A 19,310-nucleotide genomic window follows, 5' to 3' on the forward strand; every position below is an offset into this window, starting at 1 on the left:
GGGGGGTTGGGGGGCAGGGTGAAAAAGGGGACGAGGTTAAGAAGTACAAATTGGTTGTTACACAACAGTCATGGGGATGTAAAGCACAGCACAGAGAATATAGTCAGTAATTCTGTAATAACTACCGTGTTCCCCCGAAAATAAGACCTAGCTGGACAATCAGCTCTAATGTGTCTTTTGGAGCAAAAATTAATATAAGACCTGGTCTTATTTTACTATAAGACTGGTTCTTCAATATAATATAATATAACATAATGTAATGTAATACAATTAATATAATATAATAATGTAATATAATACTTGGTCTTACATTAATTTTTGCTCCAAAAGACGCATTAGAGCTGATTGTCCGGCTAGGTCTTATTTTCGGGGAAGCAGTATGTGTGGTGTCAGATGGGGACTATATTTAGGGGGATCACTTCATAAGTTATATAAATGTCTCATCACTATGTTGTATACCTGAAACTAACATAATATTGTACATCAACTGTAATTGAAAAATATAAATTTAGTCAAAAGACAAAAATTTGCAACACATATTACAGACACCAAGCGTTGTTGTTGTTGTTTTTTGGTATATAAAGAAAAATCCTGACAGACCAACAGACAATGGGCTAACGAAAAGGATAACTTACCAAGAGTAAAATAAAGATGATTGTTACTTATGTGAAAAGATGCCCCCTTGCCCATAACACGACAGTGCCAACAGGAGCTGTAAGCTTCCTGTTTTACACCTGCAATTTGCAAAGACAGTAGATTTGGTCACACTGCCAGAGAAGGCTCACTGGTGGGAGCGTAAACGGGCACAGCCTCCAGGGACACTAACTGGTGGGCTCAAAACCCGTAATGGTGCTTCGACCAGCAGCCTTTACGAGTTTCTCCCACATGTGCAGTCACTGAACAAAACTCCGTGTATATAACAATATTCGTGCCAGCATTATTTTGAATAACAGTAAAAATGGCCTAAAGGCCCAGTGCTACGTGGATGATAAATGTATGAAACATCCATGTAATCGAGCGTGCAGATGCGTGAGCCCAGTAATAGAAGCGGGGAGAGCTGCCAAGGCTCCTGCCAAACAGAACGCAACTCCCAACCCCCGTCTGAGCTGCCTCCAGCGTCTTGCCTTCTGGTAGGAAACGCACGTTAAACAGCACCAAACAGGCGGCCGGTGGCTCAGCTGGTTAGAGCACGGTGCTCGTAACACCAAGGCCGCCAGTTCGAGTCCCACATGGGCCAGTGAACTGCGCCCTCCACAACTAGATTGAAAATGACTTGACATACTGGAAAAAGACACTGTTCCCCAATATTCCCCCTTCCAAAAAAAGAAAGAAAACAGCACCAAAAAAGTTGTAAGAAAATAAAGGACACATAAAGGTGACATCAGCTGACATAACACATGGACCTTAGTGAGTCTGGATTCCAACAAGCAAACTAGTAAAAGATAAATCTCATTTATGAGGCAATTAGGCAGATTTCAACAGTGACGGGATATTTGGAATTCTGGGGTGTGGTAGTGGTCTTAGCTTTTTATCTATTTGGGAAACTAATGCATGAAATGAGGCTAGAATTCGCCTCACAATATGGGGCGCAGGGCCGGAGCATGGAGAACCCAAGCCAGCCAAGGTGGGCTGTGGGGACTGGCTCCCGCTGCCTTGGACACATGGCTGAAACATCCTGCGACTTTTCCTTAATAAAAAGATAACAGTAACAGCAGAGTTAGATGGGGCCAATGGATTTACATGGAATAATCTCCAAGATACACTATTATGTTAAAAAAGCCAAATACAGAAAAAGTATGTGTTATCATGCTGCCATTTGTTTTAAAAAATCGAGCACACACACATTGTGTTTGCATTGACTATATCTGGCAGAATCTGCAAGAAACAGGTAACCATGGTATTTCAGGACCCTCCCAGGACACAGAGTGGGTGATGTAATTTCTGCCAACAAGCACGAGAGCTGAGACGCAGACATGGCTGGCCCCCACGTGCATCCGTCCTGGCCAATGTCTCTGCCACAGCTTCCTGAGACCCGCAGCTTAGGACCCACCTGTGGTGCCGGGACTTCTGACCCCCACACACTGTGGGCATTAATGTGTGTTGTTTTAGGTTAAGTTTGCGGTGGCTTGTTATGTAGCGATAGTTGAATAATACAGGTTCAAGCTGACAAAGCACAGAATAAAACTTAGGGTGACAAGTTGGGACAGTGCTGGGTCAACTGGACATGCAAAAGAGTGAAGCTGGCTTCCCCACCTCACAAAATTCAACTCAAAACGGATCAAAGACCTAAATGTAAGAGCTGAAACTAAACCTCTTAGAAGGAAACACAGGGACCCTAGATGTTGCCATGGAGTTTTTGATATGACACCAAAACCACAAGGAACCGACTTAAAGTTGGACTTCATGAGAGTTACACACGTGTACGTCAAAGGACACCATCAAGAGAGACACACCCACAGAAAATATTTGCCAATGTCTGGGGACTTGCATCTAGAATATATAAAGAATTCTGACGACAACAAGACAAACCCATTAAAAGGGCAAAGAACTTGAAAAGACCTTTCGCCAAAGAAGATGCACAAACGGCCAACAAGCCCATGAAGAGGCTCAATATCAGACGTCAGGGCAACACCCATCAAAACCACCACAGACACACCACGCCCACCAGCACGGCCGTGACAGACAAACAACAGGTGGGCTGCGGTGGCAGGTCTGGCGGTTCCTCGGTGAAACCCAGAGCTGCCACGTGACCCAGCACTTCCACGCCCAGCCGTACGCCCAAGAGAAGTGAAGACACGTCCACACACAAGTCCGTATGTGAACGTGCACAGCGGCATCATTCAAAGTGCCAGGAAGGTGTGCCCACGAGGCTGGGTTCTGTTTTGGACTGTTTTACCAACGTGGGCCCAGATACCTGCTGCTGTGTAACAAGTTACCACAAATTTAGCAACTTAAATCAACACACTAACCATCTCACAGCTTCTGTGGGGCTGAACTCAAGACCAGCCCTGGTCACGGGAGGGGGTCCTGAGGGTCGACCTGCTCTCACCATAGTTGGGCGACTTCTCCAAAGTGGCACCTCGAGCACGGGCCAGAAGCCAACACCTCAGAGCCATGCCCAACATGGCAGAGGACGTCCCTGTCCTCAAGTGTCTGATGTCAGGACCGGTGGAGATGATGTCCTCCACCGGGACGTGGCCCAGGCGTGGCCCCTGCAGAGGTGCCTGGACCCCCCCGGAAACGACGTTAGAAGCTCTGAGTGAATTCTTCAGGGCAGATGGGGACTGGGACGTACACAAACCAGCCACCCACCAAGGACACTCCCGTCTGCCTCCCTCCACGGCTCGTCCGAGCCCCGCAGCACATGCAGGACGTCCTCAGAGACCCTGGCCGTGGACTGGACGGAGCTTTGCTGTGAAATGTGTGGGGGCACCAGGGTGGTCCTGCTTGTCTCCTCTCTGCCACTGCCCGACTGGAGGAATGAACACCCTGCCCCAAAAGCCACTGCCCCCAGGAAGGCCTCTGGCTGTGCACCCCGCTTACTGTGGGTCTGGTGCAATCTCCCGCACAGCTGAGAAGTTGCCGGAAGCAGTGACCTGTGTCCCCATCTGTATCTCCTCCCATGACCACCAACAGCACAGCACAGGGCCCTGCTCACCCACCAACGCCCGTCCCCTCTCAGGGACCGTCTGGGGCACAGCCCCCCCCCCCACACCGAGCAGACCTGGGCTTCATAGTTGGGGTAGATTAAGGACTGAAATGTGAGAGATGACACTTCACACACACACACACACACATATATGTACACATATGAATGAGAATATGCTTTTCTGACTGAAGTTTTTCTGGGAAGAATCTGAAAAAACAAGTCACAACTGCGAGAAAACTGTCACACACTAATGGACAAAGTCACTCCTGCAAATCAGTGAGACCAACAGCCGAGGGGCGCAGGCCTGAGCCTCCTCCGAGGTGGGGCCCACGAGTCACTGTGTCACCTACGGGGGGGGGGGGCACCTTCTGAGACCTGAGGGCCACAGACCCTTCGTGTCTGCTCAGTCACGAGAACGTCACAGCCATGCTGTCCCCACCACCAGGCTATGAATGGCCCAGAACCCCCTGACAGATTTCATCGTGGGGGACATGCGATGACGGCATGTTACTCGGAAAGTGATTTCAACAACCCAGCCACACGGTGAGCGAGAAGGGGGTCCTGGTCTCTCACTTGGGTCCCCAACATACAGCACGGAGCCGAGAAAAAGGCTCAGCTGCGGGCACCGTGCCCCTGGGGTCACAGAGGACACGCAGCACAGCGGTCACCAGGGTGCATAGCTGAGGTGCTTCTCAGCAACCGCGTTCTCCCCTGAGCCCTCAGGGATGTGTCTACCCCGTGTCCTGACAAGCGCATCTCATGCGGATGTGGCTGCACGTGTCCAGTAAGAGTTGCTTTTACAGAAATGCAGCCCGTCTCAGGAGGGCACCACGACTGCCTCTTCCTCCCACAGCCCCAGGTCTGGCCGGAGTGACTGTTACCCCCACGGCCTGCGGTGGACACGAGACCACAGCTGGCCTAAGACAGAGTGGATGACCGTAGCCAGGTGTCCACCACCTCACGACTGGGGCTTGTCACCGTCACACGGTCATCGTGCCCCACGCCCCGCCCAATACTCACCAGCTTCACGCAGATGACAAAGGGTGGCCGGGCAGCTCGGAAGTGCAGGACGGGCACCCGGGGCTTCGGCCTTTCCTGCGGGAGGCGAGGGCTGTGGGCGCAGCTTGGGGACGGCACACTCCTGCCAAGAGCAGCCACGGGGGGCGTGTGCCGCCTGCACCCCCTGCACCTCACAACTGGAAGTGCTCAGACAGGTGCCCAGGTTGCGGCCATCCAGGGCAGGACCCGGCATCCATCACCCCCCCGCCACCTTGCAGCCACCGTAGAACCAGCCCCGGGTGGATGACAGAGCAGCCGGGACCATGAGCGCTCTCCCGCAGAAAGACAAAGTGAGTACAGGTCGCTCTGGGGCCCAGGGACCCCCAGGTGCCTGGCAGCTGTCCGGGCCCATGTGGCCTTTCCCAAGGGAGGAAGCCCGGGGCAGTGTGCACGCACAAGGCCCAGGATGGCGTCCTGTGGACGACCCGTGGATGGACAAGCCCCCGGGACTCCCACTCACCTGCGACTCCTCGTAGCAGTAAAAGCCCTTCTTGATCTTCTTCTTGTCCACATCACAGAAAGCAACCACCTGCGGGAGGGGACACAGGACGCCAGCCTCAGGGACAGTGCCAGTGGTGTGGGGCACGGGGGCAGGGGCAGGGGGAGGCACACAGGGGACCCCACCTTGCGCCGCACCCCCTCCGACAGGCTGCGGTAGAGGCGGCGGCCCTGCCGGCCCGCGTTCCAGATGGTGAAGGTGGCCCAGTGCCGCAAAGCCCGCTCTTCCAGGAAGCAGACTCGGTGGGTCCAGATGGTGCTCCTGTGGGGGGAGGGGTGTGACCCGGCGGGCAGGGCCTCCTGCTCCCCCACCTCCTGCCCTTCCCCCGCCCTCGGCCCAGCCCAGCAGGTCCCTGGTCCATGTCCCCGTCCACATACTCTGGTCCTTGCGTCCCCTTGGGGCAGCTGGCCTGCATCCAGCCCCCAGCACTCAGCACTCACCAGCTGTTGGCTGAATGAGCCAATGAACCCAGAACACCATGTCCACCCTTACGGCCACTGCTGCTTGAAGACTTGGAGGCCCAGGCCTGGCCAGGGTGGTCTGCCGCTGCCCGAGCCCCCACAGGTTCAGCTGTCCCCAGGTTAGCACGGCCAGACGCACAGGGAGGGCCCAGGGACCCTGCAGGCCCTACGTCACAGACTGAGGCTATCACCCGAGAATCTGGACGCTAAGGGGGTTGGTTCTCTGTGCACGTGGCAGACCAAACCTGACCTCAGTCTTTCCCAGAGACACCTGTGCGTGAGGGAGGGCTGCACGCCGCTTTATGACAGCAGAGTTCGCACCTTGCGCAGGTCCTCACCTCCCAGCCCTTCCTGTGACTGTGTCTCAGACAGCCGTGTCCCCAGGACACGTCCTCAGGCGCAGAGGCCACTGCTGCCCTGCCCTCCGGGCAGCCCTGCCCCACGCGTTCCTGAGGTGACCACAGCTTCTGAATGCCCCACCGGGCACTGCCAGGGAGCAGCTGTGGGTGGGTCCGGGCCTGGCTAGGGACCTGGGGCCCAGTTCTCACAGAACAGTGCGGTCTTCCTATCAGGCAGGTTCTGACTGTTGTCCATCCACCTACTTATTTTTCTTTCTTTTTTAAGGAGGACGCAGGTCACAGTGGTCCATGCGGGGATTGAACCAGTGACCTGGGTGTTATCAGCACCACGCTCTAACTAACTGAGCTAACTGGCCACCCTGTCACCTGCCATTTTAAACTGGATGCTTTGATTAGAGTTGTGCTGGCGGCTGCGATGTGGGCAGCGTTACTGGGGCTCGGAAGAGGTTGCCTCCCTAAGCCTGGCCACGTGGCACCTTATTTGGGAAAGAAATGAGCAAGCTCAACACACTCCAAGCCAAGGAAACATCACGCAACATGCAGCTTCACTGACAGCCAAGAAAAGGAAAGAAGTTTCTAAAAACAAGAACAGTAAACGTCATGCAAGTTAAGGTCTAGCAAACGAATCCTGAGCAAGAAAGAAACTGCCAGCCTCAGACACAGTTACTTGTAACGCTTCTGCCTTTCAAGGAGAGAACGTGGAGGGCGGCCCAGGGTCGGGGGCACTGGGAGGGGTCTGCTGGTTCAGGGTATCCGAGCCGGCAGTGCAGGCAGCAGCGCACAGGCTTCCCCAAACCCAGACTGGTGTCTCCGAACTTTCTGGCAGCAGTGGCTGTGTCACAGCCACATCACTGCACTGCGCCCAGCCCGCAGCACCTCAGCGGGGAACACACAACACGGGACAGCTCAACAGCAGTTCAGCAAAAACACAATTTTCAGGAAGAATAAGCAGAATGCTACCATTTACATAACATTTTCAAAGAGGTAAAGGAGACTGTTTAGAGAGGCACTGCACAGAGTAAAAGTATAAAGAAATGGAGGGAACACTGACCGCCAGGCTCAGGACCGACCGTGCTGAGTGGGGCTGCGGGGGGACAGCAGGCTTACGGGGCGGGAAACGGGTCACCTCACAGACATCACTGCTCTATGCCTTTTGGATGCCTGAGGCATTTCAGTGAAATGACATCAGTGCTGACTGCTCTGAATGTGAAATAACAAGGGCACGCATCAGGTGGAGGGCGTTGAGTCTGAGGGAACCAGCTCCGACCAGCCCGCTGCTCGCAGGTTTCCCCACTCACAGCTCCAAGACTTTAATCCGACACAAACTAACATGCGGTCACTTCTTTCGTGCTGTGGGTGGCAGAGCTCATGCTGCAAACAGGGAAGAGAGGCCTCAACATCAAAGACAGGCTTCCTGTGCAAACAGGACCAGGACGACGAGGCCTTGGGCCGGCTGCCTGGGCCCCCCCAGACCGCAGGCACCCGCCACACCCCAGGCCACCACCCGTCGTCCGGAAAGATCCCTTCACTTGAACTCCCCAGGACACCAGGGACACACGCAGGTGAAGCTTCAGGACCAGATGGAAGAGATTCCAGCTCGTGCCCAGCCAACCACCTCAGGGCTTTACTCACCCCCATTTCCAGCTCCATTTACAGTGGGGAGGGGTTCCCTGAAGAAACGCTCGTCAGGTATGTGAAATTCTTAAAGAAGGTGTAATTTATACAGGATCTGAAGTGTAGGTACGGGTCGGGGTTACGATGAACATCTATCCACGAGACCCACACCCCACGAGCTGCATTTCCATCACCCCGAGAAGTCCCCATGTGCCCCGTTCCCGAGAAAACCACCATGTCCCACCTGCCGGAAGACGGTGTAGCAGCACCCCCAGCATGCGTGATTCTGTGTCTGGCTTCTCACCACCCACAGGTTTGGGACCTTAATCCACGTTCTTGCACGTCAGTAGTTTGTTTTATTTTAATGCTGAGCATTCCGTTACTGCAGAATGTGTTTCTCCATTCATCCTCTGATGGACAGCTGGATTGTTCCCAGTTCTTAGCATTCATAACACTTGGGCAACATTTTCGTTTCTCTCGAATACACACCTAGACATGGAGTGGCTGGGTGACAGGGCAGATCTCAATTTAATTAATAAGAAAATGCCAAGCAGTTTTCCAAGGAGGGCTACGCTTCCAGGCCTGAGAACAGCCTGACGTCCCGGCTGGCCCTTGTCCCTGTCACCACCTGGAATTGCCACACATTCATTTGAACCTGTAGTGAGTGTGCAGCGGGTTTATTCTGCATTCCTCTGAGGGTAACGGACACTTTTCCACGGGCTCATTGACCATTGGACATTATTGCTTTGTGAACTGTGTCCATTGGAAGTATTTTGCCTATTTTTATTAAGTTTCATTTTTATTACTGTGTGGTGAGTGTATCTTCTCCCTGTTCATGGTTTGCCGATTCAGTTTCCTAATGGTGTCTTTTTATGAGCCAAAGTTTTTAATTTTGATGAAGTCCAGTTTATCAGTTTTCAAATGGTTGATGATTCTGGTGTTTTCTGTATTAAATGTTTGCCTATCCCAAAGTTGTGAAGATATTCCCTGATGTTTTCTTCCGGAAGCTTTATATTTTAGCTGCTTCTATATTTATATCTAAGATCCATCTAGAATTAATTTTTCTATATAGTGTGAGATTCTTTTTCTTTCCATATGGATATGAAGTTTTTTCCATTTGTTGAAAATATTTTCCTTTTCCCATTGAGCGCCTTTGGAGTCTTTGTTGAAAATCAATTGATTATATAATTGTGAGTCTATTTCTGGCTTCTCTATTGCTTCATTGATCAGTTTGCCTACCTTTATGCTACCACTCACATCTTCATGGTTCTTGTAGCTTCAGAGTACATCTTAAAGTGAGGCTGTGAGTCCTCAAATTTTGTTCACTTCAAGGTTGTTTGGGCGACCCTGAATCCCTTGATTTTTCCCTGTGATTTTTAGAATCAGATTGTCGATATCTACAAAGAAGCCAGCTGAGACTTTTCCTGGGATTGTACTGAATCTACAGTCTACAGAACCCTGATATTAATCCGGAGTCTTCCAAACCATGAATGTGGTATGTCTCGCCATCTAATTACAGGCTTTTGTTAATTTCCCTTATCAATTTTATGTAGTTTTTAGATATATGCATATCTTGCTAAAGTTACTCCGTAATCATTCAGTTTTGAAGCCATTGTACATTTTTTAAACTGCATTTTTAATTGTTCATTGAAAGTGTATGTATGTGTATGTGTGTCTATCTTGAACTTGTGTCCTGGATAACTTGCTAAATTACTAGTTCTTATTTCCTAGGAAGCACAATCATGCCAGCTACAAATAATGAGTTTTACTTCCCCTTTCTAAGGCTTTTTATTGTATTGCACTGACCCTCCGTTACAATGTTGACTGGAAGTAGTGAGACCTTGCTGTCTCCTGATCTTAGGAAGGAAAACTTTCAGTCTTTAATAAGTAAGAGGTTAGTTGTAGGTTTGTGTAGATATTATCAGATTGAAAAAGTTCCTCTGTTTCTAGTTTGCTGAGATTTTTTTTAAAATCATGAACGGGTATGGAATTTTGTCAAATCCTTTCCTGTATCTACTGGGTTAATCGTGATTTTTTTATCCTTTATTCTGTTCGTGCAGTAAATCATACTGCTTGATTTTTGAATGTGAAATCAGACTTGTATTATCTTTTCATATATACTTCTGAATTTTACTTGGTAATATTTTGTGAATGACTTTTGCATTGATTTTCATAAGGGATACTGGGCTATAATTTTATTTTCTTGTAATGTTCTTGTAGCATTTTGGTATCAGAGCCATGCGAGTCTCGTGGGGTGAGTTAGAGCTCCCTCCCAACACCCAACAGATCATTCTCCTCTGCTATTTTCTTAAAGAATTCATGTAAGATTGGTATTATTTCTTTTCCTTACATGTTTGATAGAATACAGTAAAGCCATCTGGCTGGGCTTCTCTTTATGGAAAGTTTTAGAATTATAAATCTAATTTTTAATTATTTATACTGTAAATATCTGTTGGCTCTGTAGTGATGTTCTCTGTTTCATTCAAAATATATTGGCAATTGGTATTTTCTTTTAAAACTCAATCTTGCTAGATAGAGGTCTATCAATTTTATTTTACTTCAAGGTCTGTCGATTTTATTGTATTTCAAGCTGTCAATTCTTGGTTTTGCTGATTTTTTTGTATTGACTGTCCATTTTCAATTTCATCATCTTCTGCTGTTTGTTTCTTTTCTTCTATTTACTTGGGGTTTACTTTGCCACTACCTTAATAACTTTTAAAGGTGGAGACTTAGATAATTGCTTAGTTTCCTCTTTTATAATATAAGCTTTTAAAGCCATAAAAATTTACTATAAACTCTGTTTTAACTAAATTCCATGAATGTTGACATAATAATTTTAATTTTCACCAAACTGAAATTTTTCCAATGTCCTTTCTGATTTTTTCCCCTTGGTTGCTAATTTTCAAATAGTTTGGATTTTCAAGACGACTTAATAACTTCTAATTCAATTCTGTGTGGACATAAAACGTATCCTGTATGACTGCAATCATCTCAATTTTATTCAGATTTGTTTATTGGTCCAAATTATCGTATGTTGTACTTTAAAAGAATGCGTATTCTGCATCTGAGTGGAGCGTTCCGTAAATGTCAATTAGGTCAAGTTGGTTAATAGAGCTGTTCATATCTTCTGCATCCTTACAGATTTCCCACCTATTTCTTCTATCAGTTACTAAAATAGGAGTGTTAAAATCTCCAACAGTCATTGTGGATTTCTCTGTTTCTCCCTTTATTTGTCAGTTTTTGCTTCATGTATTTTGAAACTCTGTGATTCGGGAAATACACATTTCCGATTGTTATGTCCTCCTGTGAAAGGACCTATTCCCCATGAGTGCACATCATACTTGTACTGAGTCAGGTTCAAGACAACAAATTCCCAAACAATGGTGCTCTGCTGAAGCTCTCACAGTTCAGCTTTAACAAGACAAGAGAAATCAAGTTCTTTTGCTTAAAGCTAGAAGACAAAACAGCTAAGTTTTCATGTTGAACAGCACATATGCGAGAGCTGGAGGCCCTCCCAAGTCAGGATGAATGCTGCAATCTGGGGCCCCCACACCCAAATTGGCTTCACACCCACGGAGACAGCGGGCATCACCCCCTCAGTGTAAGTGGATATTAGACCTCCCAGGAGAGAGGAGTCCCAGTCAAGAAGCCACACCTTCCGACAAGTCTCACCCTCCAGGGAAAGAAGAGTCAGCTCCACTTCCAGAGGCGGGGGTGCACGTGCCTGCCTCGAGCTCTTGACATTCAGACTCCCCTGGCAACAGGCCTGTTTGAAGGCCCCTTTCTTCCCTTCCCCAAAAGGGAACAGTGTCATGATGGTGAGGAATCACACTTGTGACTGTGAGAAAAATGAAACGCACACGCACACGGACGTGCACACAGACGCAACACAGCTCCAAGTAAAGCAATGAAGACGCACCCCTTCTTTTTCTCCTGCTCCCTGCATTTTCCGCACCTTCACCCGGTCCTCAGCAGCCAGCCTGGGGTGGCTCGCCACTGTCTAGTCAGCTGTCCTGGGGAGGGACACCCAGCCCTCACTGTAACCCACATCAGACCCAGCCCGGTGGTCCGTGTCTCCGCCCCACCCGCCTGGGCCCCGCCCACGGCCCAGGCCCCACCCCACGTACTCCAGGATGGACTGTGTGGCCGCACCAGGCCGGAAGCGGTAGAGCAGCAGGCTCTGGTCCACGCGGACGACCCCGCCGCCCCTGCGCAGGTGGTCGTAGAAGAACAGCAGGTCCTCGGGCACGCCCTGCGGATGAGAGACAACGCTGCGTCTAACGCTTTTGCGAGAGCGTGCATCCGGGCAGCTGGACACTGGGTCCTGCCTGGGTCCCCACGCTGCGTGGCCCGGGACCCCAGCATGCGGACGTCACTGGGCAGGAGCACCCCCACGAAGCTGCTTTCGGACAAGAGGTGCTGGAGGAGAAGAGAGGTGGCGGCTGGGCCAGAGGGGCAGACGGAGCCCCCAGTGTCACCCCACTCACAGCCTCCAGCTTGAACCCCAAAGGCTGGCAGCCCTGTGTCCGAAGGGTGCAGTGGAGATTCTCACCGGGCTTTCCCGCCTTGAGGGAACGCAGGCCCCTCCCCCAGTCGGCACAAGTCGAGGAAGGGGCAGCCCGCCCTCCACTCAGGTCAGGGCTCACCCCAGAGGCCCAGCGTGAAAGCCTGCGGCCACCCTGCCAGAATCAGCTGGGGGTGGGGGTCTGGCGGACCTCAGTGCTGACTGGGGCCCGTGACCGGCTTCCCTTCTGTTTTTTAAATTCGACAGTCAGGTGAGTCAGGACCCACCTCTGCATTCTCAGCAGGTCACCAAAGGTGCATCAGCCAGCAGAGCCCAGTGACGGCCAGGGACACCGCCAGGACACACCGCACCAGGCGAGGCATGGCCAAACTGACTGTTCCCAGCGAAGCCCACAGCACTTAACCTCGGCCTCTCCGAGGCCGCCAGGTGCCTAGAGGGGGTGGCTCAGCTGGCCTCTGAGGTCTCGGCGTGCAAACACAACCCAGTGGCTGTCACCTTCAGGGAAGACGGGCCCTCGGACACCTCCTTGCCAGCTCCTTGGGCCAAGTGTATCCTCAGCTTGGGCCCGTGTGCACCGGCCTCAGTGGGGTCAGTGACACCCCAGCACACCTAGTCTGCCTGCGGCTGCCCAGGCCAAACGAGGATGGAAGGCCAGTCTTACTGCTCTGATATCCAGGACAGAATTTGGGACGAGCAGAACCAGTGCCAGTGAAGGGAAATCCCAGAGTACAGACACCAAAAATGGGGGCGAATACCCCCCAGCAAATGTCTGACAGACAACAGTTCAGCGCGAAGACACCCATCCGCGGAAACCTGGGCAAGGACCGCACACTGCATAACATCACACAGCCAATCAGCACGCGAGACACTGCTCCACAGTATCAGTCATCCAGAAACGCAGACCAACACGGCGGGAAACCACGGGCTCCGACTGGGACCAGGTGGGTGGGACAGCAGGCCCGACACGGCTGCCGGCGGGAGTCTGAGCTACGGCAGCTCACACAGGGCTACGGGACACCCACCGCCCAGGGCATGGTGCACCCCTCTCTCTCACACAGCAAGTCAGGCCCAGGAGTCTTTCCAGCAGCTACAACAGCAATCTGAAAATGGCACTGGGGGCAGTGTTTCTGCGCAGGCAGTGCTTGTAGCAGCCGTGACATGCTGTCCCCACCCAAGCCAGACATGCCCTGCGGAGCCACGTTGTGAACAACGGAACGCCATTGTGGTTATTTGTCGCGTTTAAGGGCCTGAAGTACTTGCCTACAGGGACATCCAAATTCCTTAGCCTGGCAGCTGGATGTCATCCTGCCCTCCCCCTCTGCACCATTGTCACCTGCTGCAGTAGTCCCATGCCCTCCTCTCCACGGCTAAGAACTGCAGCCTCTCGGAGGAAGTTACGAGGCCCAGAGCCGGAAAGACCATGGCCAAGGTCCCGGGGCAGACGGTGGAGCCCAGGCCTGAGTCACTGCCCCCACTTATGGTCTGGGGGTCTCCTGTTCCCAGACCCTCCACCAGCCTCTGTAGTCCAGGCTCCCACCTTCCCCGCCCAGCAGTGCAGGTCCCGGGCATCCAAAGTCAAATGGGGAAAACCAGTGGGGCCTTAACACACCTGGTCCATGCCATCCCGCCATGAAGACGAGACCCCACGTTCTGAAAGCCAGTTTCAGGGGGGTGTAGGGACAACACACTAAATAACTAAGATTTACTTCTCAGTTGGGTGTGGGAGCCTCCACTGTACGACTGTCTGGGGAGGGAAGAGTGAGGTCAGCGGCCAGGTTTCCGATTCTGAGCCAGAGGCTGAAACCAGGGCGGGCGGAGTGCCAGTAGGTGAGCACGCCCCCTTCCCCTGCCCGTGAGGATACAGGGAGGGACGAGGCCCAGTTTGGACACAGCAGGCAGGGGCCGCCTCCCACAGGCAGAGGACAGTGGCCCCTCTGCCACCATCCACAGCCTAAGCTTTCCCACAAACAGCTCTTAAACCAGCATGAAGTAACCTGGGGCCTGGGCCAGGGCAGGTGTGAGTCAGGCGCAGGTGCCCCAGGCACCCGCAGCCTTTACACAGAAATCCCTTGCTTTTGGCAAAACAAACGTGGGCCCTGGCCCAGCTACTCCAGGGACGGTGGGCACAGCCGGCAGGAAGAGGGCTGGGGGGGCACAGCCGCAGGAGGAGGGCTGGGGGGGCAGCTTCCTAATCCCTGGGCCCCCAACTGGATCATGGCACCCACCACGGGCAGGGAAGGTGTGGGGGACCCACTCCCAGCAATGAGGGCGCCTCCCCCAAACCCAGAGACTCCACAGGGGACCAACACTTACCCGCCCTCCCTCGTCGAAGGGGCCGACATGAGAAAACCATGCGCGAGAGCAGAACCACGTGGGCATGACCACAGTCGGGCCGTGGGATGTAAAAACCTGGAAGCAGTTAACAGGACAGAGTTAAAAGAGAACAACAGCTTGTCACAAACACCCTACAATTTATTTCCCACAAAGTGTCATGCAGAAGGTGACAAACTACTTTGTGTGTCCCTTCTCTGTAGGTGCAAGCGTTGAAGGGACTGTCCTGCCAGATCAATGGCGTCCAGCCTCCCCAGGCACAGAGGCAGAGGGACGGGCCCATGGACATCAGCCGAGGAACCCAGCCCGACCCCAGGCCCCATTCCCGGCTAATGCTCCCTGGCTGTCTTAAGGAGCCCTCCTCCCTGCTTCTGAGTGATGGTGGAGCTGTATGACAATCAAAGGAAACGAGCTGCTTTTGATTGTGAGAAGAAGAAACTTAAACAGCACAAAACGATTAGATGATTAGATATAACAGTTCAGATGAAATGGGCAAATTCCTAGAAAGAAACAAACCATGGAACTGACTCAAGAAGAATCAGAAAATCTGAATGGATCTAGAGCAAGAAAGAGAATGAAAGCGTAGTAAATACTGACAGAAAAGCCCAGGACAAGATGGCTTCACCTGCCTTAGTGCCAATCCTTCACAGACTCTTCCAGAAAACAGAAAAGGAGGGAACACTTCCTCACTCATTCTACAAAGCCAGCATTTTCTTGACACTTAAGCCAGTCAAAAATATCACAAGGAAACGACACACCACTATCCCTTATGAATACAGTGGCAAAAATCTTCAACAAAATACTAGCAAACAGTCCATCATCATAGAAAAAGATTCTACACTAGACCCAAATGGGCCCTTCCCAGAAATGGAAGGTTTGTTCAACACATGACAAAAGACGGAGGTAAAAATACCATTTAATAGAACAAAGGGTGGAAGTTACATGATCATCTCAACAGACGCAGAAAAAGCACCTGACAAAATCCAGCACCTTTTCCTGAGAACACTAGTCACCACAGCAGCAGATGGAACCCCCTTAACCCGAGAAAGGGCATTTAGCAAAACCCCACAGCTGACACACTGAAATGGTGAAATGATGAGGAACAAGACGAGAGTGTCTGCTTTCACCACTTCTATTCAACACTGCGCTTGAAGTGCTAGACAGAGCAGTTAGAAAAGAAAATAAGTAAACGGGACTCCATTTCTAGTTTGGAAAGGAAGAAGTAAAACTGTATTTACAGGTGACACAATCGTATAAGTAGAAAACCCTAAACACACACACACTTTCTGTGCTAACAGAGTTCAGTGAAGGTGCAGGATGTAAGATCCACATACAAAACTCAGTTGTTTCTATACACTAGCAATAAACAATCCAAAATGAAATTAGGAAAGGTTTCATTTACAATAGCATCAAAACACATTCAGGAATATATTCAACAAAAAAGTGCAAGACTTACTCGTATATACTGAAAATTTCAAAACATCCTGGAAAGAAATTAAAGTCATAAAGAAATGGAAAAACATCCCATTGTCATGAACTGAAAGACTGAATACTGTTTAGATGGTGATGCTCGCCAACTGAGCTGCAAATTCAACCAGAATTCCAGCTGCCTTTTTCCCCCAGAAAATGATAAACTGATCCTCAAGTTCACATGGAAATGCAAAGGACCCAGATCACCAAAACCACCTTGAAAAAGAACAAAGCTGGAGACTCACACTTAACCAATTTCAAAACTGACAGCAAAGCTAAATCATCAAAACTGGCACCAACAGAAGAAAGATCCAGGTGTCAATGGAACAGAACTGAGGTTCCAAAATAAACCCACACGGTTCTGTCCCAATGACTTTCAGAAGGACGTCGAGACAGTTTGGTGCTGGGGCAGCTGAACGTCCACATGTCAACGACTTAATATCTATAGTCTACAGATACTAGTGCAAAGGAGTCAACGGCCTACACCAGCTCAAACTGTAAGACTCTCGGGAAGACATGGGTGTAAATCTCAGGACCCAGGATCAGGCCACAGTTTCCTAGATAGGACACCAAAAGCAGGAGCAAGCAAAGGAAAAATGAGGTAACTTGGACTGCATGAAAACTCAAGTCTTTGCTTCAAAGGACACGATCAAGAAAGTAGAGACAGCAGAGACAGCCTTCCCCAGAATCGGCTGAGTATCAGGGCCATCGTGGGTGGATCCCCCGAGCTCTCCTCCCTGAACTGCCCAGGGTCTTGGGGGACCAAGGCAGGAGGGAGAGCTGTGCTGCCTGGGCCCAGGGAATGAGGGCAGCAAGCAGTTCTGGAAACCTGCCTGATACAGCACAGCATCCCCCTGAAAATGTGGAATGACGGTGCCAATCAAAGGGGACTGAGGACAGGCAGCTGCCCTGGAGCTCTGAGTCCTTCTGTGGTACCAACCTACCGCCCAGCGTCCCCAAAGATGTGTAGCGTTGGCACCAGCCTGCCAACAAACATCACGCTCTGTGAGACATGAGTGGCTGAGCTGAACCCAAGAGACAGCCCCGACCAGGAGCGGCGCCAGACCGACGGCGGACCCCCTGCTTCCACGGGTAGCGTGGTGTGACATGTACACAGCTCACCAGCCCTGCAGTGAGGGCGGGAAGCCAAGGGCAGAAAGGTGGTGTCAATATGTATCTTCTCAGAAAGTGTTATATATTATCATATTTTCCCAAAGACCTCTATTTCATTTTGGTGATTTTTTTTTCCCTATAGAGAAAAACTGTGACTCTGCTACTCCAACATGTTAAATAAAGACCTTCTGTAAAATCCTAATAAATCCCCACCCATGGCGTGCCTGGCCACACGTTCTCAGGAGGCCACATGTGTGCACAGCGGCACCAGCGCCCTGGGGCATCTGGAAGGGTGAGACCACAACCCAAAATCATACCCATCCTAAAAGTCATAGAATTTCAAGGGAACCAAAATAGCCAAAACAATCTTAAAAACACAAGCAGAGGGTTGGAGGACTCACATTTCCCACAAAGTAAGTTGCAAAACTGACTACAAAGCTACAGGAATTAAAACAGTGCGATTCTGGCAGAGACAGAGACCAACAGAACAGAAAAGAGGGCCCAGAAATCCCAAAATCCAGCTGCACGTGGTTGGCTGATTTTCAACAAGGGGCCAAGACCACCCAATGGGGGAAGGACGTCTTTCGAACAAATGGTGCTGAGAACACTGCACTCTGCACATAAAGAGTGAAGGTGGACCCTCACGTCACACCAAATATGAAAATTAACACGGATTACAGATCCGAATGTCAGAACTGAAACTATAAAACTCTTGGAAGGAAACATTTTGTGACTTTGGATCAGGCTATGGTTTCTTAGATATGACACCATAGCACGAGCGATTAAAAACTTTTGTATTTCAAAGTACACCATGAAGAGAGTGACAATACTTTGTCACTCAAAGGAGAGAAAATACTTTGAATCCACATATCTGATAAGGATCTAGTATCCAGAATATATAAAGAGCTCCTAGAATTCAACAAAAAGACAAATAAGCCAGTTTTTAATGGGCAAAGGACTTGAACCCACACTTCCCAAAGACGATGGACGTACAAACGGCCACTAGGACCTAAAGAGGCTCCACATCACCAATAGTTGGGGAAACGCACCTGTCACACCCAGTAGAATGGCCACTATAAAAAACAAACAGACCCCGGAAGTACTAAGTGTTGACAAGGACGTGGAAATGCTGGCGCCTCCTCACGAGTGGCTGGTGGGAATATCGTGTCGCACTGCGTGGAAACAGCCTGGCAGCCCCTCCAAAAGTTAAGCATCAAGTTACTGAGTGACCCGCAGTGCCACTCTCAGTGCTCCCAGAACAGAAGGAGGGGACACAGGTAGACAAGGTGGGGCAGCACTCACAGCAGCATTCTTCACAACGACCAACAAGTGGCGGTCACCCAGTGTCCACGAACTAGGGAACAGTGGGCGCACACAATGGAAAACGGTTCCACCAGGAAAAGGACAGACCAACTACTGGGACGCACTGCTGTCCCAAGGAAGGGGAATGCAGCCGCCCAATGCACGGGGTCCGACTTCTTGGGGAGAGAAAGCCTCACAAGAACGCGGCCGGGGCTCAGACTTCCAGGGAGGATGTGAAGGCAAAGGTGAAAATACGCAGGTGGGCGGCGCAGAGGCCCGCGTGCTGCGCTGGCCCCGCCCCGCCCCGCCCCGCGTGCTGCGCTGGCCCCGCGCCCGCCCCGCGTGCTGCGCTGGCCCCGCCCCGCCCCGCGTGCTGCGCTGGCCCCGCCCCGCGCTGGCCCCCCCCCGCCTCCGCCCCCCCCCCCCCCGCGGCCCCAACCTTGCGCCCCTGACCGCACCACTGCCCAGCTCAGTGGACAAGCTGACCCAGCAGCGGACCCGATCCTGGTGTGTCGGGCTCTGGGCCGGAGCAGAAGCTTGGCGGCGGCACTCGGCCCGCTGGGCAGTGGGGAGGCGATGGGCCTGGCAGTGGGTGCCAACAGAACTCTATTTACAACGCAGGCAGCACGACACCCCTGCCGGCCCCTAGTCCGGCTGTAAGGAGTGGAGCTTTGGCTTCCATTAACATTAAAACTGCTTCTTTGACTGCTTGAGCCTGGAACAGGCCAGTGTCTCCCCTTCCTGCCTCCCCCACCGGTGGGGTCTCTGAGTAAACGGGGCAGAAAGTGGCAGCGACAGCCCCCAACAAACTCAGAAATCTTGGGGTTTTAAATTCCAAATGAAATAGACCCGAGAGGCATAACAGGCCCTCGCTGTGATTTTTTTACGTTCTTACACGTCCAGGTGAAGTGCGAGTAACTGTCTATTG

At 51.2% G+C, this 19,310-nt stretch overlaps 1 protein-coding gene and 1 long non-coding RNA gene across 17 annotated transcripts in view; one reads left to right on the top strand and one right to left on the bottom strand.

Annotated features, from left to right (window-relative positions):
- Positions 1-19,310, bottom strand: part of B3GNTL1 (UDP-GlcNAc:betaGal beta-1,3-N-acetylglucosaminyltransferase like 1) — a 51,773-nt gene that overhangs the window by 8,048 nt on the left and 24,415 nt on the right. For 8 of the 14 annotated variants that reach the window (XM_019735507.2, XM_074319604.1, XM_074319603.1 and 5 more), the window contains 5 exons: positions 14,480-14,575; positions 11,769-11,893; positions 5,333-5,468; positions 5,169-5,237; positions 4,670-4,790 (listed from right to left, as the gene is read on the bottom strand). In XM_019735507.2, the coding sequence (XP_019591066.2) occupies positions 4,670-4,790; positions 5,169-5,237; positions 5,333-5,468; positions 11,769-11,893; positions 14,480-14,575 (547 nt within the window). The remainder of the gene's footprint in view (positions 1-4,669; positions 4,791-5,168; positions 5,238-5,332; positions 5,469-11,768; positions 11,894-14,479; positions 14,576-19,310) is intronic. The other 6 variants (XR_002137689.2, XM_019735510.2, XM_019735516.2 and 3 more) reach the window with 2 other exon arrangements.
- Positions 4,780-17,311, top strand: LOC141568829 (uncharacterized). 3 transcript variants are annotated; one of them, XR_012492045.1, is made up of 4 exons: positions 4,780-4,998; positions 6,293-7,716; positions 9,022-9,136; positions 14,701-17,311. It is a non-coding gene; the product is annotated as an uncharacterized LOC141568829 (long non-coding RNA). The 3 variants fall into 3 exon arrangements; XR_012492044.1 differs by lacking the exon at positions 14,701-17,311 and having other exon boundaries at positions 9,022-9,442; XR_012492046.1 differs by lacking the exons at positions 4,780-4,998; positions 14,701-17,311 and adding an exon at positions 5,312-5,449 and having other exon boundaries at positions 9,022-9,442.

Source organism: Rhinolophus sinicus, linkage group LG15, assembly GCF_036562045.2.
Source record: "Rhinolophus sinicus isolate RSC01 linkage group LG15, ASM3656204v1, whole genome shotgun sequence".
Taxonomy (NCBI): Eukaryota; Metazoa; Chordata; class Mammalia; order Chiroptera; family Rhinolophidae; genus Rhinolophus; species Rhinolophus sinicus.